This window comes from Saccopteryx bilineata, chromosome 9 (assembly GCF_036850765.1).
Source record: "Saccopteryx bilineata isolate mSacBil1 chromosome 9, mSacBil1_pri_phased_curated, whole genome shotgun sequence".
In the NCBI taxonomy this organism is placed as follows: domain Eukaryota; kingdom Metazoa; phylum Chordata; class Mammalia; order Chiroptera; family Emballonuridae; genus Saccopteryx; species Saccopteryx bilineata.
Window position 1 is genome coordinate 37,779,294 of NC_089498.1, and position 26,894 is coordinate 37,806,187.

General features: G+C 44.7%; 1 protein-coding gene and 1 non-coding gene across 2 annotated transcripts in view; both read right to left on the reverse strand.

Moving 5' to 3' along the window:
- Positions 1 to 364: 364 nt before the first annotated feature.
- TRNAT-AGU (transfer RNA threonine (anticodon AGU)) lies at positions 365 to 438 on the reverse strand. The gene has a single exon. It is a non-coding gene; the product is annotated as a tRNA-Thr (tRNA).
- A 1,893-nt stretch (positions 439 to 2,331) lies between these two features.
- Positions 2,332 to 26,894, reverse strand: part of WDR88 (WD repeat domain 88) — a 32,884-nt gene continuing 8,321 nt past the window's right edge. The window contains exons 5-11 of the mRNA XM_066244122.1: positions 25,918 to 26,056; positions 24,566 to 24,695; positions 19,484 to 19,671; positions 16,940 to 17,022; positions 15,428 to 15,496; positions 4,479 to 4,571; positions 2,332 to 2,628 (exon numbers count right to left, since the gene is read on the reverse strand). Of these exons, the coding sequence (XP_066100219.1) occupies positions 2,437 to 2,628; positions 4,479 to 4,571; positions 15,428 to 15,496; positions 16,940 to 17,022; positions 19,484 to 19,671; positions 24,566 to 24,695; positions 25,918 to 26,056 (894 nt within the window). The 3' untranslated portion in view covers positions 2,332 to 2,436. The remainder of the gene's footprint in view (positions 2,629 to 4,478; positions 4,572 to 15,427; positions 15,497 to 16,939; positions 17,023 to 19,483; positions 19,672 to 24,565; positions 24,696 to 25,917; positions 26,057 to 26,894) is intronic.

The window sequence follows — 26,894 nt, forward strand, 5'->3', positions numbered from 1 at the left end:
GCAGCCGAGCCTTAGGGCGCAGCCGCACACCGAGGCCCCTGGAGAAATGAGCTCCAAACCCGGAGTCCTGCTTGATCTGTTCCCGCCCGGGGCCCTGTCGGCCGCTGCCCATATCGCGCGCCGTGGCAACCGCGGAGTTCTGCGCTTCCTCATGGAGGGACGACTCTGCTTGGTCGCGGGAGCGGAGATTGTGTCGCAGCTCTCGAGACCCGGGGAGGACTGCAGGGAGGGCCAGGGGCCCACCCAAGCGCAAAGCAATGGCTTCTCAGAATCACCCTCACACTCCCAAAATTGGGAGACGGGAAAGGGGGCAAGCCAAAATTGGAAATTGGGCAAAACTTGAGTATATTCGGGTACTCGGTTGAGGCACCGCTGGGATTCGAACCCAGGATCTCCTGTTTACTAGACAGGCGCTTTAACCAACTAAGCCACGGCGCCGCCCGCAAGTGCACCGCGCATTTCTATTCCTCATCACTATTTACTCCATCAGTCGCACGCATGCGCACAAGTTTTAACCAGCAGCACGCGCATGCGTGGTGTCGGTCTTTGTTTACACACGCGGCTGTGGTGGAGTTGTAGACACCGAGGTCTGAGACTCCCGCGGCGCGGGGTGGGTGGGACCCGGGCAGTGTTCTCTTCCTGGTCTTTGTAGTGTCCACGTCCCGGCGTGGAGCCAAGGGGGCTTCCTTCTTTGGGAGATATTAGCGCAAGGCCCTGGCCTTCTGCCCTCCAGAGCTGGCGCAGGCAACTCCACCGGGCTGTCCAGCGATGCCGAGTCTCCTCCCGCTCCGGAGATCCCCGCTACGCCGACACCGCGCGGCTGCCGGCTGCGCCCACGTTGGGTCAGGGCGCACACCCCGAGGTGGTCCCGCGGTACCACGCCTCGCACCCATCCCACTGGTACCCTTCCAGACTACCCACCTCGGCCGCACTCTGACCATTGGTGTCGCCGGCCCTGTCATCGTGGAGTCTCATCTACCCACCTGTCAAGACCAGACCCGTGGCTTCTATGGCTTCTATTGGGCCGCTTCACCGGCGGACCCTGAGAGGGCAGAGTCCGCGGACGCAGGGATCAAGAGCTTCGAGGAGCCCAGGCTACTGGCCTTGGAGCACCACCAACACCATGATTGGGGAGTATTCTGCTGCAAGACAAGGCTCTACCCACCCAAGCTTCTCACTTGCCCAGTGTGGGTCCCCTCACTCGGACACATTGCCCCAGTACTTTAGGGGACCTTTGAGCAACCACAAAACCATACACTACTAATCCTTAAGCCAGCAATTCCTCAGATGGGAGAGGCTCATCCACAGAAAGGTTGTTTCTGCAAAAATACATGCACAAGAAGGTTCACTCCCATATTATTTGTGATAGCAAACAAACGAGAAACAACCTAACGCTCATCAATGAGGGCCGTGTTGGTGTATGTAGTCCACCCATCCTTCACAGTGGAGGGAAGAAGACATCTGTGCATGCCTTCTTCTGTCGGAAACCCAAGACCACTAGCAATAGGACTTCTCTTTGAAGAAGAACTGAATTGCTGAGAGCGCCAGAGTTTTGATATGTTCACACATCATTCGTATAAATAAATGAATACTGACCAGACTGCTTTAGTCTGAGCAGTCACCAGGGTTGTGACTGAGGAGGGCATTACTCAGCACAACAGGACTTGCCCAAAGAATAACGAACAGGTTATGGTGCTCCTGAGCAGTATTATTGGATGCCAGTCAATTGACACTAAAATCCACCAATTAAGTATTTAAAAAGGACCAATGGGCATACAAATGGTATATTATGGAAATCATGTGAGTAATACCAAATGGAAAAGGGGGCCCTTCATGTTTGTCAACTGAAATCTTCACTACTGAAGTAATTATGTTGTAGATACGCTGTGGAAGCAGGAAGAGGGCGGTCTGTGTGCATGGGCATGCTGGAAATGGAAGTCTGGGTTGGATAGCATGAAACATTCTGTGATGGAAATGCCCACCACCTGCCTGCGTAACCAGACCTTCCTCTGCTCTAGGCAAGTGGCTATCTGAGAGCATTAGGGAGGCACCCACAGTCTCCACAGAGGGGGCCCCACACGTCTTACTCTTTATTCCACCAGCCCCTGAGGGTTGCCTTATAGGGCAACTCCAGGGCCCAGAATGGGAATCCAGATGTGTCTGGATGAACACCAGGACATAAAGCTTAAAACAGCAAGAATGCTTCTGGAATTCACAAGCACACTCCTTTTCCAAAAGGATATAGTTTTATTCTGCTGAAAACTAAAAATAAAGCATCCAATCCCATTCAGTAAGGGTGCTGTGTGCTGAGGAGGCAGCACAGTGGTGGGAGCCCGGCCCCAGTCTGACAGGCCCACCCAGCCAGGGAAGGGCCCAAGAGAAAGGTCCTTGCAGAGTCCTGAAACCTACACGACAGGTGGCCTGTGCTTAAGCCACTCAAAGGGCCTGGTGGCCATCAGTCATCCTTGCCTGGGCTGCATCCCTTGCTGGTGAGTCCTCTTCTGATGATGATAATGAGGCCTCTGCTGACAAGTCTTTTGTTTCCATCCGGCAAAACACACATTTGGTGACTGTTTCAGAAAAGACATCACTTTCATAGACAGAGAAAGGCCTGTCACATTCTTCACACTGATGTGAAATATTTTTTAAAAAGCGGAAAGGAGATGCTAGTCAGAGAGAATCAAGACATGGCAGTTAGAATTCTCCCACCCAATCCAACCACCTTGGATTAGGTCAAGGCGAGGGCTGCCTCTCCTCTATGAGGTCTCTCTACCTATACAAGGGTGGAAATTGCAGGCCACCGAGATGAGCACAGGCTACTACTCCCTCTCTTCCCCCCAAAAGCTATGCAGGTACTGCCAGCCCGCGTTTCCTGCCATAGGGGTCCTGAAAGCAGGACGGTAAGCCATTTGGCAATGGAGAGGACAGGGCAGAGGGGTTTAACCCCATCTCTGCTCCGTGCAGAGCAGAACTATAGGATGAAGGGGATATCCGAAATCCTTGACATCCTCAGTCTTACAGAACTATGAGAAGTAAATTAGCACAAGTTCTGAACAAAGCGGGAATTTCTACTAGATGGTGGAGGTGCCGAGCATCCTCCTTCACCTTGGCGCCTGTTCCTGGCCAAAGCACACAGAGAACAGCGGACACCAGAGCACAGCTCACTCACTACATCTGCTTCCCACAAACAAGTGAGCAACCACGGAGTGGGCTCTCAGGCCATGAGCAGAGATCTCTCAGGAGTCCCAGCCACAGCACAGTCCTCTGAAACAAGCCTGCAAGATGGCATGCCCCTGCCCTGGCGCCTCAACACCCTGTGCTCTGCCTACTTCAGGACACTAAGACCCACAGGAGAGACGGGGCAAACTCTGTATAGGGCAGGGCCTCTGGGAAATCCAGCCTCTGAGAAAACCAGCCTTTTCTAAAATTAAAACTTCTTTATTCTACAGTATAATTTCTCATGATCCAACCTCAGAATGGCAGGGCTCAGAGGAGGCAGCTCCCGCTGGCAAGTGGAGGACATGGGCAAGTACTGCTCTCTAGCTAGACAGCTTCCAGGGCTGAGGGCCAACATGACCACAGAGGCCATGAGAACCAGCTGGCCGCAAAGACGAAGTCCACGTGGGCCCCACCCCTCGCTTCCCTTCCCCGTGGTGCTGTTCCCAAATTAGTCGTTCCCAGAAGCATTGGCTCCGAGCCAGAACTTCTGAGAGGAGACAAGCCCAGGTGGCTGTAGGATTCCAAGGGAAGGAAGACTCAAGAGGGCTGAGCACAGACTCCTTAGCCTCTTAAGGCAGCAGCCAGGTATCTGCTCTGTGGTCCCAGCAGGGACAGGCCTCCACTGCTCAGGAAGAACCTCTGTGGCCAGCCCCAGCTGCACCTGGTGAAGCAGATGTGCCCACTCTACCACCAAGATCTTTCACTGGAGAAACATAGGAACCTGAGCCCCTTCCATGAGAAATGGGACACTGAAGCTGGCCAGAGGGTCTGCTGCCGGAGGCTCACACAGTGTCCAGCTGTGTGTCCAGTGCTCCCTCAGGCCTCATTTCCCAGTCCCCCTCACCTCAAATACACCAGGCTCACTCCTGCCCCGCGGTCTCCACACTGGCTGTTCTCTCTGCTGGGAAGTTCTTCCCCTGGTCATCTGCACATCTCACTCCCTCACCACCTTCAAGTCTCTGAATAAATGTCACTTTCTCAATGAGACCTACCCTTAGAAATACACCAACCTCCAACTTCTCATTCCCTTTCCCTGTTATTCTCTAAATTACTTATCACCATGTGAGTCACTAAATATTTTTTTCTAGTTTCTTTGTTTTTTATCCCCTTTTAGAATCTGTGCTAACTCAGGGCCAGGATTGCAATCTGTTCATGGTTTTATCCCCAGTTGCTAAAAAAAAAGTTTATTTGAAGAGTAAATTAATTGTAGTGGTAACTAATGAAAGCTTACACTGGGCTTAACTTTACCCAGTACCAACCTGTTTCACGTTTAAGCCCAGGGCCGTTTTGTTCTGCATTACCAAAGGAATTTGGTCAATTTCTTCAATATTCCATAGTCTCATGGTCCGATCCTAGAACAAATTAAACAGCAAACCAGCAGTCACAACATGGGCTCTTAAGGGGCAGACCCAGAGAGGAGCATCACATCAGGTTACATATGTAGGAACAACCTACAAAGGGGCAGTTAGGGCAACCAACTGCCTCAGTTTCTCCAGTACCTTTTCAGCTTTTGCTCTGTAAGTCCCGTGTCCCAGAAAACCCCTGTCAGGGTACAAAAAGTCCCATTTTTTAGCAATGGGTGTGGAAATTCATAATAACAACAGAAAGCAAAATATTTTCAGTGCCAAATGGATATGCATAGATGATCCACACCTTCCATAGGTCAATCACCGTTTTCCACAATTTGCAGTTTACAATACTAGATTATCAATTATTGTGATGCAACTTAAGTATTCAAAGTGACTGCTTTGTAATTCTGGGTCTTAACAGTTTGCCTTTGATTCTACGTGTGGATTAATTATTGTGCTTTGTACATTGGTGGAACATAAAAACGAGACTAAGAGACATGGACAAAAGTGTGGTGGTTACCAGGGGTGGGGGGAAGGGAGGACGCAGGAGGGAAGGAGGGAGAGAGTTAGGGGGAGGGGGAGGGGCACAGAGAAAACTAGATAGAGGGTGACGGAGGACAATCTGACTCTGGGCGAAGGGTATGCAACATAATTTAATGACAAGATAACCTAGACATGTTTTCTTTGAATATATGTACCCTGATTTATTAATGTCATCCCATTAACATTAATAAAAATTTATTTAAAAAAATTATTGTGCTTTGTTTCAAGATAGTGCTGGTAGAATTCTGAATATTGTGGTTACATTTTGTAAGAGTTAGGATAATGAAAATGAGAACAATTACAAAACCAGTGCCAGCATGAGTCAGATAGCACCAGAAAAGGAGGCTATACAACTGTGTTTAATGACAGATAAGCAGTCATGTAAAACTAGATTGGGCGGTAAATAACCAGAACAAAGCATACTGCACAGTATGCAGAAAATAACAGGATTAGATTTAGTGGAGAAGGGGATGTGAAAAGCACATATGGTCACTGAGATGAGATGAGACAGGCAAGTTCTAAATTATTCAAAAGTTTTTCACTTCCCACAACGGTACCCATGTTCAATATACATAGTATCGATATATATATATGTGTGTGTATGTATATATATATATATATTATTCAATATATATAGTGTTCATATTGGAAAAGAAGTAAAACTATTTCTATTTGAAGATTATATAATCTTGGATATAGAAAATCCTAAGAATTCACTAAAAAGCCATTAGAACTAACAAGCTCAGTTGGATTGCAGAATATAAAATCAATACACAAAACTCAATTGTAGCTGGACCTGTGTTGGCGCAGTGGATAGAGTGTCAACATGGAATGCTGAGGTCGCTGGTCTGAAACCCTTGGATTGCCTGGTCAAGGCACATATGACAAGCAAGCAATGAACAGTTAAGGTGAAGCAACCATGAGTTGATACTTCTTGCTCCCTCCTCCTCTCTCTGAAATATCAATAAATAGAAACTTTTTTAAGAAAAATAATTTTTAAAAAATAGTATTTTTATGTATTTGCAGTAAACTATCTGAAAATGCAATTAAATAAACAATTCCACCTAACCAGGCAGTAGGGCAGTGGATAGAGTGTCGGACTGGGATGCAAAGGACTCAGGTTTGTTTTTTTTAATCTTTTTTTTTACTTATTTTTATTGGGGTTTTTTTTGAAATTTTCTAAAATTAATTTTAATGGGGTGACATTGATAAATCAGGGTACATATGTTCAGAGAATACATCTCTAGGTTATTTTGACATTTGATTATGCTGCATTCCCATCACCCAAAGTCCAACTGTCTTCCGTCACCTTCTAACTGGTTTTCTTTGTGCCCCTCCCCTCCCCCAACCCCCTCCCTCTCCTCCCCCCCTTCCCGTAACCTCCACACTCTCCACATCTCTGAGTCTTTTATGTCCCACCTATGTATGGAATCATATAGTTCTTAGTTTTTTCTGATTTACTTATTTCGCTCAATATAATGTTATCAAGATCCATCCATGTTGTTGTGAATGATCCGATGTCATCATTTCTTATGGCTGAGTAGTATTCCATAGTATATATGTACCAAAGCTTTTTTTTTTTTTTTTTTTTTTTTGTATTTTTCTGAAGTTGGAAACAGGGAGGCAGTCAGACTCCCGCATGTGCCCGACCGGGATCCACCCAGCATGCCCACCAGGGGGCGATACTCTGCCCAGCTGGGGCATTGCTCTGTTGCAACCAGAGCCATTCTAGTGCCTAAGGCAGAGGCCACAGAGCCATCCTCAGCACCTGGGCCAACTTTGCTCCAATGGAGTCCTGGCTGCGGGAGGGGAAGAGAGAGACAGAGAGGAAGGAGAGGGGGAGGGGTGGAGAAGCAGATGGGCGCTTCTCCTGTGTGCCCTGGCCGAGAATCAAACCTGGGATTCCTGCACACCAGGCCGATGCTCTACCACAGAGCCAACCGGCCAGGGCCTACCAAAGCTTTTTAATCCACTTGTCCACTGATGGACACTTGGGCTGTTTCCAGATCTTCACTATTGTGAACAATGCTGCCATAAACATGGGGATGCATTTCTTCTTTTCAAACAGTGCTATGGTGTTCTTGGAGTATATTCCTAAAAGTGGTATAGCTGGGTCAAAAGGCAGTCCGATTTTTAATTTCTTGAGGAATCTCCATACTGTTTTCCACAGTGGCTGCACCAGTCTGCATTCCCACCAGCAGTGCAGGAGGGTTCCCTTTTCTCCACATCCAGAGGACCCAGATTTGAAACCCCAACATCGCTTGCTTGAGTGCGGGCTCACCAAGTAGAGCGCAGGCTGCTGGCATGAGCATGGGATCATAGACATGACCCATGGTCACTGGCATGAGCCCAAAGGTCGCTGGCTTGATGGCCAAGGTCACTGGCTTGAACTCAACGTTGCTAGCTTGAGCAAGGGGGTCACTCACTCTGCTATAGCCCCGATCAAGGCACATATAAGAAAGCAATCAATGAACAACTAAGGAACGACAATGAAGCATTGATGCTTCTCATCTCTCTTCCTTCCTGTCTGTTCCTATCTGTCCCTCTCTCTGTCTCTGTCACACACACACACACACACACACACACACACACACAAATATCCACTTAGCATCAAAAGAAATAAACACCTCACCTGTGGTGGCACAGTGGCTAAAGTGTCAACCTGGCCCTGACCAGGCAGTGGTGCAGTGGATAGAGCATCGGACTAGGATGCTGAGGACCCAGGTTCGAGACCGTGAGGTTGCCAGCCTGAGCATGGGCTCATCTAGTTCGAGCAAGGCTCACCAGCTTGAGCCCAAGGTCGCTGGCTTGAGCAAGAGGTTACTCTGACTGCTGTAGCACCCCGGTCAAGGCACATATAAAAAATCAATCAATGAACAACTAAGGAACAGCAACTAAGAATTGATGTTTCTCATCTCTCTCCCTTCCTGTCTGTCACTATCTGTCCCTCTCTCTGACTCTCTATCTCTGCCACACACAAAAAAAAATGTCGACCTAGTACGCTGAAATCACCAGTTTGAAACCCTGGACTTGCCTAGTCAAGGCATATATGGAAGTTGATGCTTCCTGCTCCTCCCCGCCCCCTTTTAAAAGTTTTTTATAAAGGAATAAAATACTTAGAAATAAGTTTAACAAAAGAAGTGCAAAACTCACAGACCAAAATCTAAAAATTATTACTGAAACTAAAGAAGACATAAATTGAAAGATATCCCATGTTCAATAAAACAGAAAACAATATTGGTAAGATGACAATACCCCCCAAAATGATCTACAGATTCAACACAATCACTATGAAAATCCCAGGTGACTCCTTCCAGAAATTCACTAATTAATCCTAAAATCCATATGGAAATTCAAGGACCTAGATTAGCCAAAAAGTCTTGAACAAGAACAACTTTGGAGGACTCATACTTTCCCATTTCAAAACTTAATACAAAGCTACAGTTATTAAGACAGAGTGGTTCAGGCACAAGGATAGAAAGATAGGTCAAGCAGATAGGTCCAGGCAGTTTTTAGAGCAGTGAAACTATTCTATGATACATATATTATACTGTAATGGTGGCTACATGACATGCATTTTGTGAAACCCATATAACACAGAGAGTGAAACAAATCATGGACTTTAGTTAATCATATACCGGCATTGGTTCATCAGTTATAACAAACATACCACAGTTAATACAAGATAATAATAATGAAAGCTGTCAGGAGAGGGGGTACTTGGAAACTCTCTTTACTATTTGCTCAGTTTTTCTGTAAATCTAAAGCTTCTTTAAAAAATAAAATCTAATTTTTTATAACACAGCACCAGTGCTTCTAAGAAAATAGTGATTGCTAAATTGATTTGTAAATACTATCAAATGAACATCCATTATCAAATCAGTCTTATGTCACTGAATAGTCAGCAGAACAGTGCCCTTCCCCCAGAGAAGTCTACACCCTAACGGCAGAACCTGTGAACATAATCACAACGATCCTTCAAAGTAGAACATTCAGTCAGAGGAAGCTGTGACTGTGGAAGAAAGGCACAGAGAGAAGCACTGTTGCTGGCTTTGCAGATAGAAGAAGAGGCCACATGCCAAGAAATGTGGGTGGTTTCTAGAAGCTGGAAAGGGCAGGAATTGATTATCCCTTTGAGCCTTCAGAATGGAATAGAGTCTTGTTGACACCTTGATTTCAACTCAGTGAGACCTTGCCACACTTCTATTTTACAGAACTATAAGATATTAAACTTAATTTGAGTGGTAAAGTTTGTAGTGATTTATTATAGCAACAATAAAAAACCAACACACATGTAATGCTACATTTCCTGACCCAGCAGTAACAGCTAAATGTCCTGTGGGAGAACAGAAAGGAAAAGTTTGGTTATGTATGTGTTGGCCCCTTGCAGTACAGAGCTGTCAGATTCTACCAATAATCATACTGCCTATAGATAATCAAGTGATTTGTCCAATCATGGTAACAACAGAAATGTTCCCCTAGTTCTTAGATATTTTGATTTAAAAGTTGGAGCTTTCAAATCATCTTCTTGATTTCTGAGAAGATTTTAATGAAAATGCAGAGAACATAAAACAGAAGCATGTTGACATTTTATCCAAATACAAACTAAACATTTACATATTCAGCAGACAATGCAAATGTAAATTCTGGCAAATTCTATTCAGTCTACTAACTTCTTACCAAAGTAAATGAAAAGATCTTACCTATTAAATGCCCTGTGCATCATGCATATACATAGCACTCCTAAAAAAAGTATGTGATTTGCTTAACTGTGGTGCTGGGTTTTTCATAAAAGTTTTGTTTTTGTTTTGAGAGGAGTGGAGATATTGAGACAGACTCCCACCTATGCCCTGACCGGGATCCACATGGCAGCCCCTTCTTGGACTGATGCTCAAGGACTGAGCTATTTGTAGTGCCTGAGGCTGACCTGCCTCAGTATCCAGGCTGATGCTTGAACCAATCGAGCCACTGGGTGCAGGAAGGGAAGGGGAAAGAAGGAGGAGAGGCAAGGGGAGAGAAACAGATGGTCACTTCTCCTGTATGCCCTGACCAGGAATCAAACCTGGGATGTCCATACACTGGGCCAATGCTCTATCCACTGAGCCACTGGCCAGGGTCAATAAAAGTATTTAGTCTGTGAACAAAAAAGTGCTCTGTAATAAATCTGACAAGCTCAGGTGACCGAAAGTAACTTCACAGGGTGATCCGATTACAAATTCCTAACTGGGCAGGTCATGGTGGGTAGTCATTCTCCAGGGATATAACTTTCTTAGTAAAAGGTCTGTCTTTACCGTAAACAAGCACTCTAATTTAACATAGTACTAGACATTCTATCACAGCAATCAGACCAAAGAAAGAAACAGAAGACATCAAAATTGGAAAAAGAGAAATAAAGTTGTCTTTGTTTACAGATGATGCAATCTTATATTTAGAAAATCCTAAAGGCTACACACACACACACACACACACACACACACACACAACCTGTTGGAAATAATCAACAAATTCAGTCAAGTTGTAGGATACAAAATCAACATACAAAAATCAGTGTGGCCTTTCCAGCAATGACAACCTCCCCACAACAACATGCCTCTCACTAAGGATCTCCTCCGTCCTTCCCCAGAAGACAAGAAGAAACACAAGTGCCTGCTGCCCTGTCCTCTGTCCGCCTGCAGGAGGCAAGCAAGGCTGACAGAGGGAACAGCACCAAAAGCACCTTGAATCAAGACAAGGGAAAACCATGCTAATAAATACATTTTGGATTTTTTTTTAAAAAAAATCAGTTGTGTTTTTATACACTAAAAATGAAAAGGAATACAGAAAACAATCTCATTCACAATAGCATCAAAAACAATAAAATACTTAGGAATAATTTTAACAAAGAAGGTGAAAGATATATACAGTGTGTCCGTAAAGTCATGGTGCACTTTTGACCAGTCAGAGGAAAGCAACAAAAGACGATAGAAATGTGAAATCTGCACCAAATAAAGGAAAACTCTCCCAGTTTTATACCTATTCAGTGCAGTTCGATGTGGGCTTACGCACAGATTTTTTAGGGCTCCTTAGTAGCTATCCCATATAGCTTCTACAGACTCGTCACTGACTGATGCCCTACCAGAACAGGGTTTCTCCACCAAACTGCCGGTTTCCTTCAACTGCTTATCCCACCGAGTAATGTTATTCTTATGTGGTGGCACTTCGTTATAAATGTGCCGATATTCATGTTGCACTTTGGCCACAGATTCGAATTTAGCAAGCCACAGAACACACTGAACTTTCCTCTGTACCATCCACATCTCGACTGGCATGGCCGTGGGCTGCTTCGCTGTATACACGGTGTTACATTATCATCTGTGCATGCACACATGCTGCCACATCATCCTACAGAAATTGGGAGGGTTTTCCTTTTATTTGGTGCAGATTGCACATTTCTGTCATCTTTTGTTGCTTTCCTGTGACTGGTCAAAAGTGCACCATAACTTTACGGACACACTGTATACTGAAAACTGCGACCCTGGCCAGTTGGCTCAGTGGTAGAGCATCAGCACTGCGTGTGGAAGTCCTGGTTCAATTCCCAGTCAGGGCACACAGGAGAGTGCGACCATCTGCTTCTCCACCCCTTCCCCTCTCCTTCCTTGCTGTCTCTCTCTTCCTCTCCTGCAGCCAGGGCTCCATTGGAGCAGAGTTGGCCCAGGTGCTGAGGAAAGCTCCATGACCTTCACCTCAGGCGCAGAATGGCTCCAGCCACAAAGGAGCAATGCCCCAGATGGGCAGAGCATTGCCCCCTAGTGGGCATGCCAGGTGGATCCCAGTAGGGCGCATGCAGGAGTCTGTCTCTCTGCCTCCCCGCTTCTAACTTTGGAAAAATACAAAAAATAAAAGAAAGAAAACTGCAAGACTTTGATAAAAGAAATTGAAGAAGGCACAAAGAAATAGATCAAAAGAATTAACAAAGCCATCTATAGATTCAATGCAATCCATATCAAAATTTCAGCAGCGTTTTTTATAAACATAGAAAAAACAATCCCAGATTTTTGTGGACCCACAAAAGACCCCAAATAGCCAAGGCAATCTTGAGAAAGAAGAACAAAGCTGGAGACATCACATTACCTGATATCAAACTATACTACAAAATTATAGTAATCAAATGGTGAGGTACTGGCATAAAAGTAGAGAACCCAGAAATAAACCATCACATATCCAGTCAACTAATATTTGACAAGGGAACCAAGAGAATTCAATAAGGAAGTATTAATTAATCTGGATAACCTCATGCAGAAAAATTAAATGGGACCCCTATCTCAAACCACTCACAAAAAGTAATGAAAAAAAATATAAGGTTCAATAGTGTAAAACTCCTGGACATTGATCTTGCAATGATTTTTGGATATAACACCAAAAGCACAAGAAACAAAAGCAGGCCCTGGCCAGTTGGCTCAGTGGTGGAGCGTCGGCCTGGCGTGCGGGAGACCCCAGTTCGGCTCCCGGCCAAGGCACATAGGAGAGGCACCCATTTGCTTCTGCACTCCCCCCTTCCTTCCTCTCTGTCTCTCTCTTCCCCTCCCGCAGCCCGGGCTCCATTGGAGCAGGGATGGCCTGGGCGCTGGGGATGGCTCCTTGGCCTCTGCCCCAGGTGCTGGAGTGGCTCTGGTCACAGCGGAGCAACGCCCCAGAGAGGCAGAGCATCGCCCCCTGGTGGGCGTGCCAGGTGGATCCCGGTCGGGCGCATGCAGGAGTCTGTCTGACTGTCTCTCCCTGTTTCCAGCTTCAAATAAAGCTTTAAAAAAAAGCAAAAATAAATAAGTGGGACTATAGCAAACTAAAAAACTTCTGCACAGAAAAAAAAAAATCAACAAAATGAAAAGGAGGCTTGTGGAATGGGAGAAAATATTTGCAAATCATGTATCCGACAAGAGGTTAATATTCAAAATATACAAAGAACTTATACAATTCAATAACAAAAAATAAAAATTTCCATTAAAAAATGGGCAGAGGAACTAGACATTTCTCCAAAGAAGACATACAAAGGGTTAACAGGTACATGAAAAGGTGCTCAATATTGCTAATAATCAAGGAAATGCAAATCAAAACCACAATGAGATACTACCGACACCTGTTAGAAAGGCTATCACCAAAATGACAAGAGATAAGTGTTGATGAGGATGTGGAGAAAAGGGAGCCCTTGTGTACTATTGGTGGAAATGTAAATCGATATAGCCATTATGGAAAACAGTATGAAGGTTCCTCAAGAAATTAAAGATACAACTACCATATGACCCAGCAATCCCAACCTAAGTGTTTGTCAATGGATGAATGGATAAGAAAGATGTGGCATGTATATGTAATGGAATATTATTCAGACAGAAAGAACAAACTTTTGCATGTGCAGCAACATGAACAGACCTGAGGGCATAAGGCTAAGTGAAATAATTCAGACTGAGAAAGACAAACACTGAGTGACCTCACCTATAGTAAAACCTAAAAAACCAAATTCATAGAAACAGAGAGTAAGTAGAGTGCTGTTTACCAGCAGTTAGGGATGGAAGAAATGGGGAGATACTGGTCAAAAGGTACCAACTTCCAGTTATAAAATGAATAATTTTGGGTGAATTAACATACAGCTTAGTGATTAGAGTTAGTAATATTGTATCATATTCTTGAAACTTGATAGAGTATAGATCATGGATGTTCTCACCACAAAAAAGAAATAGTACTTATGTAATATGAAGAAGGGATTAGCTAAGGCTATGGTGGTTATCATTTGGCAATATATAAGTGTATCAAATCAAGTTGTACATCTTAAACTTACATAATGTTATATGTCAATTATATCTCAATAAAGCTAGAATATATAAATATCTAATTAGTCAAACCTATAGTATTTATATCCTATTTTATAAAGTCTTACATTTATGTATCTCAAGAATATAGAATGACACAACCTACAAAATTTAAAAATACAATAAAGATTTTTTTTTTTTTGTATTTTTCTGAAGCTGGAAACGGGGAGAGATAGTCAGACAGACTCCTGCATGCGCCCGACCGGGATCCACCTGGCACGCCCACCAGGGGCGAAGCTCTGCCCACCAGGGGGTGATGCTCTGCCCCTCCAGGGCATCGCTCTGTCGTGACCAGAGCCATTCTAGCGCCTGGGGCAGAGGCCAAGGAGCCATCCCCAGCACCTGGGCCATCTTTGCTCCAATGGAGCCTTGGCTGCGGGAGGGGAAGAGAGAGACAGAGAGGAAGGAGGGGGGGGGGTGGAGAAGCAAATGGGCGCCTCTCTTATGCGCCCTGGCCGGGAATCTAACCCAGGTCCCCCGCACGCCAGGCCGACGCTCTACCGCTGAGCCAACCGGCCAGGGCACAATAAAGATGTTTTTAAAGTCTAAATAAATTGCTGTATCAGTGGGTAAAAAGAAACATTATAAAATATTTTTTGTATTTTTCTTACACATTTAATTAGTTCTCGTAATTACTACTAAGAGCTGCTGTTAACCAGTCCCATTGTTGTTTCATTTAAATCACATTTATGCAACAGAAAAATAAAAAATACAGAAGACAATTTCAAGTAAACATTCATTTTTTTATATTTTGTTTTATATTTCTACTTCTTTTTCAGCTTTACTGAGATATAATTGACAATCACTTATCTTAACTTTATATTAAAATAATAACACATAGGTATAAAATTTTTATTATGTGTCATTTATTATGGTTTTCCTGTCAGGTATGGCGGTATCTGGGGTTGTCTCCCGGACAAGTTGGTCATGATAGGCATAGTCTTGCCCACAGTCTCATAGATCTAGAAACTCCCAACCTAGAGGATAACATGTCCCTAAGAAAGGCGAGGGTCAGGGTGACCCCCTTCTTCTCTGGTGCTGCCGCCTAAAGGAGCCCTCAGGATATCCTGTGGGAGCTGTCTGTGCCATTAAAATGGGAATCTGGGGATGTACTGAGGTACAGAAGGAAGTCCCACCTGTGACCTCAGTGTGTCTCTGCTGCTTGTCTGCAAGCTGAGCCTTGCCCTCCAAGGCTCCTTGTTGGCTTTTGTACTCACCAGTCTGGCCAGGCTCTTGCTCTAATAAACTCAATCGTCAGCGGTGCAGACACAAAAATACTTAGCGACTCTGCATATGAGCAGATAGAGGGACCTGCTTTTCATGTGCAGGCAGCCCCCTGGATGGGGGTGGCCTGGCCAGGTGTGGCCCTCAGACTGAGCCTGCCCAAGGATTTTACTTGACAATTGCACTTCTGTTACATCAGTTTTCACAAATGCAGTAGAGATTTTAAGTCACTGAAAGGTTGGCCACTTTTACCTTTGAAGCAGATAAGATCCACTTCTTGTTGTTGCTAATGGCAACATCCATCACCCAGTCATCATGACCCTGAAGAAAAATAGAATTTTAACAAGGATGGAAAAGCTTTTGTAAAAACAACTAAAGAGGTGACGAACCCAATGTGGCTTACATTTCAGGGGAACTAATTGTGCTTCCTTGGTTTCACCAAGGACATTTAAGGCAGACTACAGAGTGTAAAGGCTTGTGACACGCATGTATGTCGTGGCATCCTGTGTGTTAACAACAGCAGGATGGGAAAAGAATTATTGAATTCCGAGCTAGTACCAGGGCACCTCTTGCAGGTTTTTGCTTGCTTTCTTTGTTCTAAGAAATACAACTCAGGGGTCCAATCAGTGAGGGGGCTTTTGGCTTCAATAACTGCAAAGGAGAGAAACACCATTGCTGGGTCAGACACTTAATGCCGGGTCAGGGCTCTGTGTTAGTGTCCTTACCTTTCTCCCGGCTTTCCATTATGGAAAGAGGCAGACAGTGAGGCAATGTGGTTTGGTAAGAGGACAGGGAACAGAGAGACGGTTAAGCTGCTGTGAATTGCAAAGGGACAGGAATTTGAGAGGGGGGTGGAGAGAGAGGGAGGTGAGAGGAGGAGCAAAGTGATCTGAACAAACTCATAGGAAGACAAAAGGATTGCATTTTAAGCACAGGGAGTCTGGACATTCAGTTTTAAGCCATTGATTTGCTGTGATGTAAACTCCCTTTGCCTCTCCAAACTCTCAGAGAAGAGAGCTCAGGTAGACCAACCCTGGGAGCCTGAACGTTGTGGTATCAAGGGGACATCATCTATATTTGGGTCACAGGGAACAGAGAGACCAAGGCTCATGGATGCAAGCATTCCCTGACAAAGGTGGCCATGACATCACAGGATCAGAAAGTATGCAGACATTTGGGGGAGGGAGCACCTGGAACAGAGGCACTGCAGGGACCAATCCTGGGACTGCCTGACCTGGCTGTGTTAGATAACCCATCCCCTATTCTAATGCTACTTCGAGTGGCACCTTCTCTAACTTGCAGCCAAAAGCACTCAACTGACACCCTCCATTTTGGAGCACCACAGTTTTCCATGCATGCCTCATTACGGTATGTAGCCTTCTGCTCAGTCATGTCTGCTGTTCTTAGACACTTCCCCATCTCTGAGTTTTTGTATTTGCTGTTCCATCTACTAGGAATGCCCTCCACCAAGATCCTCACTCATCCAATCCTTCCTTGCCATCTGGTCCTCAGCTCAAAGGCCACCTTCTCCATTCAGCCCTCCCTACCCACCCCCTGTGAATTAGCCCCCGCGGTCTGTTTCTATCACGGCATCACCCTGTTATGGTTTCTTTATTTCACACATCACTGTTGGTGGCTCCCCACAGAGGTGTCAGCTCCATAGGGGACGTCTAGGTCTGCTGACTCCCTAGCATCCAGCAGCACCCAGCATGGAATGACTAAGGAATGAAGCTCAGATTTTCTACCTGATGCTGGTATGGGTACCTTCAAAGAGAGCTTCCGGTAGACGTCTCCTACATCCCAAATAGCCACAGACCTGTCGAACCCGCCAGATATGAGAAAGGATGCTGCAACACAAAATAAAAGAGTCTAGAGGGGTCATCGTCCCCCAGGCAATGGCTTCCTCCTGTGGTGAGGTCAAAGCAGGCTGAGGCTGCGTTAGTGGTGCCCTGTGGCTCACTCTGAGTACATGCTGACCCCTTCTTGGTGGTTCAGCCAGCCCCAGTTACAGTTGATTCTCATTTTTTTTTTGTTTTTTTTTTTTGGTTTTTTGTATTTTTCTGAAGCTGGAAATGGAGAGAGACAGTCAGACAGACTCCCGCATGCACCCGACCAGGATCCACCAGGCACACCCACCAGAGGGCGATGCTCTGCCCACCAGGGGGCGATGCTCTGCCCCTCCGGGGCATCTCTCTGCTGCGACCAGAGCCACTCCAGCGCCTGGAGCAGAGGCCAATGAGCCATCCCCAGCGCCCGGGCCATCCTTGCTCCAATGGAGCCTCGCTGCGGGAGGGGAAGAGAGAGACAGAGAGGAAGGAGAGGGGGAGGGGTGGAGAAGCAGATGGGCGCTTCTCCTGTGTGCCCTGGCCGGGAATCGAACCCGGGACCCCTGCACGCCAGGCCGACGCTCTACCACTGAACCAACCGGCCAGGGCCAATTCTCATTATTAATGGTAGTTATATTCAGTCAAGTCATCACAAGCACTGAATTAGCAAATACTGAACCATTGCTCCTAAGGAAAATACAGGGTTAGGTTCCTGTGAGGCTCTGTTCACATTTTCTTAACGGATCAATTCATAACCTGGTTTTAAGTCTGTTTCTGTTCAAAGACACCTTATTTGATATATATTATTTATCCATCAACACTGAATTCGTGGTCACCAGCACTATAATTCGTGCCTGAAGGAAGCTTCTCTAACGTGTGTTTTCTCTGTAAAGCACATCACAGCCTTCCTGCACTTAGGAATGCCAGGCAGCAAGCACTCCAGCACTATGCTAGAGGGCCATCTAAACAGCAAAATCACCAACTACAAGCTCAAACTGAAAAACGTGGCCCTCAATACTCCACAAAAAGTCCACTGTACAATAGGAGAGGTGAAACAAGAAGGCAGTGAGTCACCTTGTTCCACTTCTTCAGGCACGAATGTGTGCACAGCTAACTCAAACTTGTCACTGCACTTCACATACCCACGCATGACCACAAAAGTGCCGTGAGTATTGACTTTAGGTTACAAATAAATTTTAGCCAGTAGGTGAAATCACAAATATGGAATCCGCAAATAGTGACAGTCGACTGTCAATTCTGAACCCAATAAAGCAACGGACAGAAACTGGTGGGGCATCTTATAGTGGGGTCTGACTTACACAGACAGAGGCTGCTTCTGAAGACGGAAAGTGATTCAGAAAAACCCTTGCATTTCTCAAGTCAGACCCTCACTGTGTGTGTACTGGCTGGGTGTCCCACACACACACTTCATGAGGATGGAGGAGTGTAACTTTGGCTCCTGAGTATCAGAAACAGTCACCGCCCATGTGGCAGCCTCTTGTCATTGTCTCTGCTGCATCCATGCCCCTTCATCTCAAATAGCTTCTTAATTTCTCTCACCTGGTTCAGAATGACTGACCCTAACCTCTAACTGTGAAAGCGAGCAAGTCATTCAGACCTAGCCAATCAGCATCTTTTACCCCTGCTAAAGTGATTGGTTCAGAGATGGGCATGTGACCTAAGCTGAGCCAATGGGAGTCTTCCATAGGACTTGTGCTGGCATCATCAGAGAGAGCTTCTCTCTCTAAGATTGCCAGAAACCAGAACTGCTATTGGCCTGAACCACCAGAAGCCATTTTTTGCCTACTTGGGGAGAAATAGCAACACAAGAAAGAAGCTGATCTGAGAGGATGAGTTGGTTTCCTGGCAGCACTGATGTCCATACAGGCAAAGGCATCCTGGCAGCATTGTCCAAGTGCCCGGACCCAGCCACATCTGAAGCAAGACCTGCTCTTGGACTTTCCTATAACAGGAGTTAATGAATTTCTCTTTTGCTTAAACCACATTGAGCTGAGTTTCTGTCACTTACGAACTTGTGCCTATGAATCTCCATCTTAGCTGTTTTGTTCTTGTGGGAATTTATTTCATCCTCATTTCAGCAACATCGAAAATCATCTCTAGTCCTGGCTAGGTGGCTCATTGGATAGAGCGTAGTCCCAGCACTCTTTGTTCATCAGTTCAATCCCCGGCCAGGGCACATGTGAGAAGCAACCAGTAAGTGTACAACTAAATGGAATAATTAAGTGAAACAATGAGTTGATGCTTCTCTCTCTCTCTCTCCTTTCCTCCTTTCTCCCTTCTTTTCTCCTCTCTCTTTCTTGCTCTCTCTCTTTCTCTCTCTCTCACACAAATCAATGGAAAAAAAAACTTTAAAAAGAAAATCACCTCTGTGTGCTAAGGAAAGTCCATGTGACTGAAACATGAAGAACTCTGCCCCAGCACTCCCCTGGGTGCAGAATCCCTTTGTGTGTTTATTACTCACTGTCTCTGGCAAAGTGGCAGGAACTCACAGAGCCTTCGTGACCCTGCATCAGAGTCACACAGGCTCCACAGTTTCGAAACTCTCCTGTGTGGACGTTCCATATTTTTAAGGTTTTATCCCAAGAGCTTGTACATAGGAAATGGCCACTGAAGGTAAAACAGCAGTTAGAGATTGCATTGTTATGTGCCCTGAAACACAGAGGGAAGGATGCACAAGTTAGCACTTCACTCCTGGAAAATCTTAGGATACACCTAAAGGGAGGAGGGTGAAAGGAGGGAGAATTGAAGCAGATGCCTTTGCGGTATGGACATTATTCCTCAATCACTAACTACCATGATCCAAATAGTAATCGCTCTATGTCACACTATTCCAGGATTTCTCAATCATGGCAATACTGACATTCCGTTCAGAATAACCTCGTGGTAAGTGGCTGTTTTGTACATTGTAATATGTCCGGCAGCATCCCTGGGCTCTACCCACTCTCTGCCAGTAGCCCTCACACCAGAAATGTCTACAGATATTGCCAAATGTCCACGGGGGTACAAAATTGCCTCTGAGCTCATTGAGAGCCACTACACTATTCAGAGCTGCTTGAGGCTTGAGGAAAAACAGCAGCAGGAAAAGCTGTCAGTGGTGATTAATGGAGAAACATCCCTCAGGTTTGGTACTGGATCACACAAAGTGGGCCTCTCCTATTTACTCTCCACCTCCTTCCTCTCCAGGACGCGGAGGCTTGGTTACTTCTCCCCTGCCCTCCCTTACCTCACCCCTACCCTCTTACTCCTCTTCACCCCAACGGCTCTCTCTCTCTTCCTCTCCTCTCATCTGTCTTTGCTGTCATTAATAAATACTTTTTTTTTTTTACAGAGTCAGAGAGAGGAATAGACAGGGACAGACAGACAGGAATGGAGAGATGAGAAGCATCAATCATTAGTTTTTCGTTGCGTGTTGCAACACCTTAGTTGTTCATTGATTGCTTTCTCATATATGCCTTGACCACGGACTTTCAACAGACTGAGTAACCCTTTGCTCGAGCCAGCGACCTTTGGCTCAAGCCAGTGAGCTTTTGCTCAAACCAGATGAGCCCGCACTCAAGCTGGAGACCTCGGGGTCTTGAACCTGGATGCTCCGCGTCCCAGTCCAACACTCTATCCACTGTGCCACCGCCTGGTCAGGCTTAATAAATACATTTAATAAATGCATTTAATAAATACATGTGACCTTAGCCGAAAGGCCTTGAAGCAATGCACTTTTAATTTACAAAGTTTTGGGTTTTTCGTTCTCAATTTTTAAGTGTCTTTTCTGTTTTTGAGAAAAAAAATCTGTCATAATTTTGCTGCCCTTATTTTTTTTTTTGGTTTGTTTGTGACCCTCAAAGTATTTTTCCCATGATTGTCATCTCCTGTTATATACTGCTAACAAAAATTAGGGGATACTTTAAAATTAATATGAAGCAATTTAAAAAAAAGCATTTGATTTTATTTTATTAAATAAGAACATCAGAAAAGCAAACAACAAGTCAAAGAAAGTTACTCAATTATGCAAATGAGATGCAAAACCAACTTTTATTTCATTGGTGAAAATGCATGATACAAAAAGGCTGAAAGTACTGGAATATCTGCACGGTCCCTGATCCCCTAATTTCTGTGAGCAATGTAGTTTTCAAGCAAACCTATAAGTATAAATGAATATCTCTGAATAGCCTGAATCACAAAATCAATCATTTTACCTGAGGAAGAAGTTAGGCAAAACTGTTTTCCAGAGCTTAGGTCAGAGTTTTGGACCCCTTTTCAGTTCTTTGACATGTATAAACTGAGCAAGATCAAGTGGAAAAAGTCAACCTCTCAGGGGTGTCCAGGGTAAAACTTTCCAAATCCTTGTGCCTGTTGGACTAAGAACCATCCCAGCATCCAGACACTGCCATTGGCGTTTAAATTTGAAGATGAGAAACAAAGCTCTCCTCAGAATCCAGACACTGTCACTGGGGCTCAAACCAGAGCTATCTCTGTGTTCCAGGATGGGATTCTCATTTCAAATAAATTCCATTTCTCATAAAAGACCACTTTTCTTAGTACAAATGTTTGGGGAAAGTCCTTGTGTTGTGTATATATGTCTGAACAAGATGGAGTCAATATATTTCTCTCTATTCCTCCTGCTAAGTACAGCTAACAACCCTGGGCAAACAGAATAATAAAGCAAACAGAAGACTGTGAAAGGAAGAGAGAAGAAGGCAGACCCAAGAATGAGTTCCTAAGGATTTTATTTCTTCATACATCTTGGACTGGGTACTGGAAAAACTTATAACACACCACACGCGCACGTGTGCGCACGCACACACACACACACACAAACACACGGCCTCTAAGTAAAGTCATTCTCCCTAGTCAAAGGGAGAGCCTCACAAAACAGAACACCCTTAGACAATACCCACCTTACAAAATCCAAATATCTTGGAGAAAACTGTAGTCCCATTTCCACCTCTGTCAACAAAAGTCAAGGGGAGAACCCAGACTGTCACCCTGGCCATGCTGTAATGAGGTGGTCTGCTAAAACAAGATTTTAAGTAAAATAGAGTTTCATAATATAATACCCGAAAGCTCCAGGATACAACTAAGAATCAATCATCATACTAAGAGCCAGGAAGATCTCAACATAAATGATGAAGACAAACAATAGATGCCAACACTGAGATGGCACAGATACTAGAATTATCTGACAAGGATTTTTAAGTAGCCATCATAAAAATGCTTTGATGGACAATTATAATCATGCTTGAAACAAACAAAAAGAAATCCTCAGCAAAAAATATATTTATATATATATAGATAGATAGATAGATAGATAGATATAAAGAATAATCAAATATTAATTGAAGCCTGACCAGGTGGTAGCACAGTGGATAGAGTGTTGGCCTAGGACACAGAGGACAGAGGTTCAAAACCCCAACATCACGGACTTGAGCATGGGCTTATCCAGCTAGAATGCTGGATAACAGGATCAACAGTTTGAGTGTGGGGTCTCCAGCTTGAGTGTGGGATCACAGACATGAACCCATAATCACTGGCTTGAGCCCAAGGTCGCTGGCTTGAGCCCAAGGTCACTGGCTTGAACAAGGGGTCACTGGCTTGGCTGGAACCCTCTGGTCAAGGCACATATGAGAAAGCAATCAATGAAAAACTAAGGTGCCACAACTATGAGCTGATGCTTCTCATCTCTCTCCCTTCCTCTGTCTGTCCTGTATGTTTTTATCTGTCTGTCTGTTTCTTTTTCTCTCTTGCTAAAAAAATAAAAACAAAAAGTAATTCAGAACTTTGGGGAGGACAGAGGAAAAAAATTAGTGAATATAAAGGCAGGCAATATAAATTAACCTATCAAAAAAAACAGACTGGAAAAACCCCAAAGCCTCAGGAATCTGTGGTGCTATAACAAACTATCTAAGCATTTGTTTCATCAGAGTTCCAGAAGGAAAGGAGAAAGAGGGTGGTGCTGAAAAAGTAATCAAAGAAATCACATCTGAAATATTACCAAATTTTACAAAGGACATAAACCTATAGATTCAAAAAGCTATATAATTCCAAATAGGATAAATTCAAAGAAGTCTACACTTAGACACATCATAATTAAACTTCTGAAAACCACAAAGAAAAAAATCTTGAAAGCAGCTAGAGAGAAATGACACCTCAATTTTAAGAGAAAAACAACTTGTTGCAACCTGTGGTGATGCAGTGGATAAAGCGTAGACCTGGAATGATGAGGTTTGAGGTTGCCAGTTCAAAACCCCAGGCTTGCCCAGTCGAAGCACATATGGGAGTTGATGCTTCTTGCTTCTCTCCCCTTCTCTCTCTCTCTCACTCTCTCCTCTCTCTCTCTCTGTCTCTCTCTCTCCCCCCTCCCTCCCTCTCCCCTCACTAAAATAAAAAAAGAGAGAAAAAACCAATTTGAATGACAGTAGATTTCACACCAGAAACCATGGAGGCCAGAGAAAATGACATGACAGTTTTCAAATGCTGAAAGAAAAAAACAAACCTATAAATCCAGACTTCTATACCCAGCAAAAATATCCTTCAGGAATAAAGGGGAAATCAAGACATTTTCAGATGAAAGAAAACTAAGAGAACTTATGGCCCTCAGACCTACCTTAAAAGAGGTATGCCTTGCTAAAGGAGGTTCTTATTTTTCTTTTCTTTTATTCTTCTTTTTTTTAATCAAGTGAGAGGCAGGGAGGTGGAGAGACACACTCCTGCATGTGCCCCAACTGGGAGCCACCTGGTAACCCCCATCTGGAACTGATGCTTTGCCTATCTGGGGCTTCTCTTCCATTGCTTGGCAACTGAGCTATTTTAGCACCTGAGGTAAGGCCATGGAGCGATCCTCAGCACCCAGGGCCAATTTGCTCATTTGAGACTTGGCTGTAGGAGAGAAAGAAAGAGAGAGAGAGAAGAGGGAGGAGGGAAAGGGGTGGAGAAACAGATGGTCGCTTCTCCTGTGTACTCTGACCAGGAATGGAACCCAGGACTTCCACATGCCAGGCCTACACTTTACCACTGAGCCAACAAGTCAGGGAAAGGAAGTTTTCTAAACAAAAAGAAAGTAGTAAAAGAAGAAAATTTGGAACATCAGAAAGGAAGACAAAACATAGCAAAAGTATGGGCAAATACAGTAGACTTTTCTTCTCCTCGAGTTTTCTAAATTATATTTGAGTTGAAGCAAAATAAAATTATATATATATAACTATATATATACATATATCTATATATATGTATATATATGACAAAATATTTCTGTTTGCTCCTAGCAAGCTTCAAAATCAGTTGAGATTATGTTGGCTGACATTGAAACAAAGGCATCCGAGGCCTGCCCCAGCCCACAGGCCAGAGTTGGTGGTTTCCCCAGTCTGCTCTCCTCCTTCCCTTCTTCCTCTTCAGCCTCCTTGTAGCACCACAACAAAGTTGGAGATACACAACACGAATGAATGCTGGCTTACAAGCCGAAAATGTGCAGCCCAAATCCAGGAGGGCATGGATGGGGCCCCCCACCTCCCTGCTGCAGGATGCTGCCCAGTCTCCTGAGGCCCCTCCTCACTTGGTGATGGTGAGCAGTGTGGCCTGAGATGTAACATCCCAGATCTTGATAGTTCTGTCCAATGAGACGGAAGCCACCTTCTGGCTATCAGGATCAAAGCAGCAGGATGTGACCAATCTTTTGTGATGATCTGAGGCACAGGGAAAGGATCTTGTTACGCATATGCCACATTCTGAGCCACGTGCTCACACAGCCGAGAGGTTCATAACTACTCCCCCAGGCAGTGACAATATTCCAGAAAAGCAATTTCGGTTTTCACTAGGGTCTATTCAGTCACACATTCCTGAGTGCCTACCACGTGTGCCAGGCTTTGAACAAGGAGTGCTGCCAATCCACTCCCTGTTCCAGCAGAACTGCCAGTCCGATGGAAATCCACCCTGCTTCAACAACACTACACAGCATACCAGGAGCCATGAGAGGAAGGGAAGGTAGCTCACGGCTCCTGGCCAGTAGAAGCCTGGCCCAGCCCGGGGCAACCCCGAGATGTCAAAGAAGGACCCAAAAGTTATCAAAAGAAGCAGAACAAGGGAGAGTGCTCCAAGCAGAATAAACAATATGAGCAAAGGCTTGGAGGTGGACCTGGGTGTGGTGAAGCACAATGAGCAGCTAGAACCTGGAGAGTGAGGAGAGGTAGAGCAGGATGTGATGCATTAAGGGAAACACATGAGCCATAGGGCCCTGCACATATCATTATATCATGATTCTGTGTTGATAAAAATAAGCATAATGCACATACAGAAAGTAGCACTGTATGACAAACACACACAGAGAGTTTAGGAACGCCACCCAGCAACAGACTGTCTATAACAGGCATCTCTGGGAGGAAACAGGACAGGTACAGAAGCCTCTAACTTTTGACGTTACACACTTATCAAATGTTTTTACAAAGATGATGTATTTTTTAAGCATTTATTTTTGCTATAACTATCAACTGACATTCAGTAATAGGAAGATATGAAGAGCTCCTGTGTGTCCAGTTTCCCTCAATGCATAATTATATATCACAACCAGGAAATTGACACACGATGGTTATTATTTTAATATTGAGAAAATACAGATAAAAATGTTAAGAATCTTGAGCCTCCACCAATAGACGATTGGGCTTCAAATGTTCACGTGAGGTTGGAGCAAAACATTGTTTCATTTATTATAAGAACAAGACTGAATAAAAAAAGTTCAATTGCTGAGGACCAGTCTTGGTATTAATGGCCAGTGCTTTCATCAGTCAGTGCCCTAGCTTTAATGATGTGGCTCAAATCATTCCAATTTCACCAAATAGAGCAATCAGAAATCAAGTGACAAGCAGTTTAGCATGGAAGACAGAACAGAGCAGGGAGCCCATGCAAACTTACCTTTGATGTGTGACACGGTCATTGTGTTTTTTGCGTCTATTATAGAGATTCCATGATCCACATCCAAGCCTGAGACCACGTATTTCCCATCAGGAGAAAATTTACAGGAGACTACGAAGTTTTCATGACTGATCTTCCACTGAAATAGGGCAACAATCAAAAGGTTGTTTTCTCTCTAACCCAGTTGTTTGTTCAGTAGAGATTCCTGTAATGATGAAAATGTGCCATCCATGCATTGTCCAATATCCTAGACCAGCGGTTCTCAACCTGTAGGTCACGACCCCAACGGGGTCCAACGACCAAAACACAGGGGTCGCCTAAATGCCAACGTGATTGGCCCACCATGAAAGCTGGAACGCCCACTAGTGGGCAGGAGGGACCAGGTTGACCAGCACTGCAAAAGTGGGCAGTTTTTGTAAAAAGGTTTGCCATCATGGGCTTAGGGTATGAGTTGGCACAAATTTCTGGAGGGCAATTTAAAAAGCGCAATGTTTTTATACCAAATAAACAATAAAATCCAGCTATATATATCCAGAAACATTTGGTTCATACATATAAAAATTATATGCAGGCCCTGGCCGGTTGGCTCAGTGGTAGAGCATCGGCCTGGTGTGCAGAAGTCTTGGGTTCAATTCCCAGCCAGGGCACACAGGAGAAGCGCCCATCTGCTTCTCCACCCTTCCCCCTCTCCTTCCTCTCTGTCTCTCTCTTCCCCTCCCGCAGCCAAGGCTCCATTGGAGCAAAGATGGCCCGGGTGCTGGGGATGGCTCCTTGGTCTCTGCCCCAGGCGCTAGAGTGGCTCTGGTCGCGACAGAGCAATGCCCCGGAGGGGCAGAGCATCGCCCCCTGATGGGCGTGCCGGGTGGATCCCGGTTGGGTGCATGCGGGAGTCTGTTTGACTGTCTCTCCCCATTTCCAGCTTCAGAGAAATAAAAAATAATAATAAATAAATAAATAAATAAATAAAAATTATATGC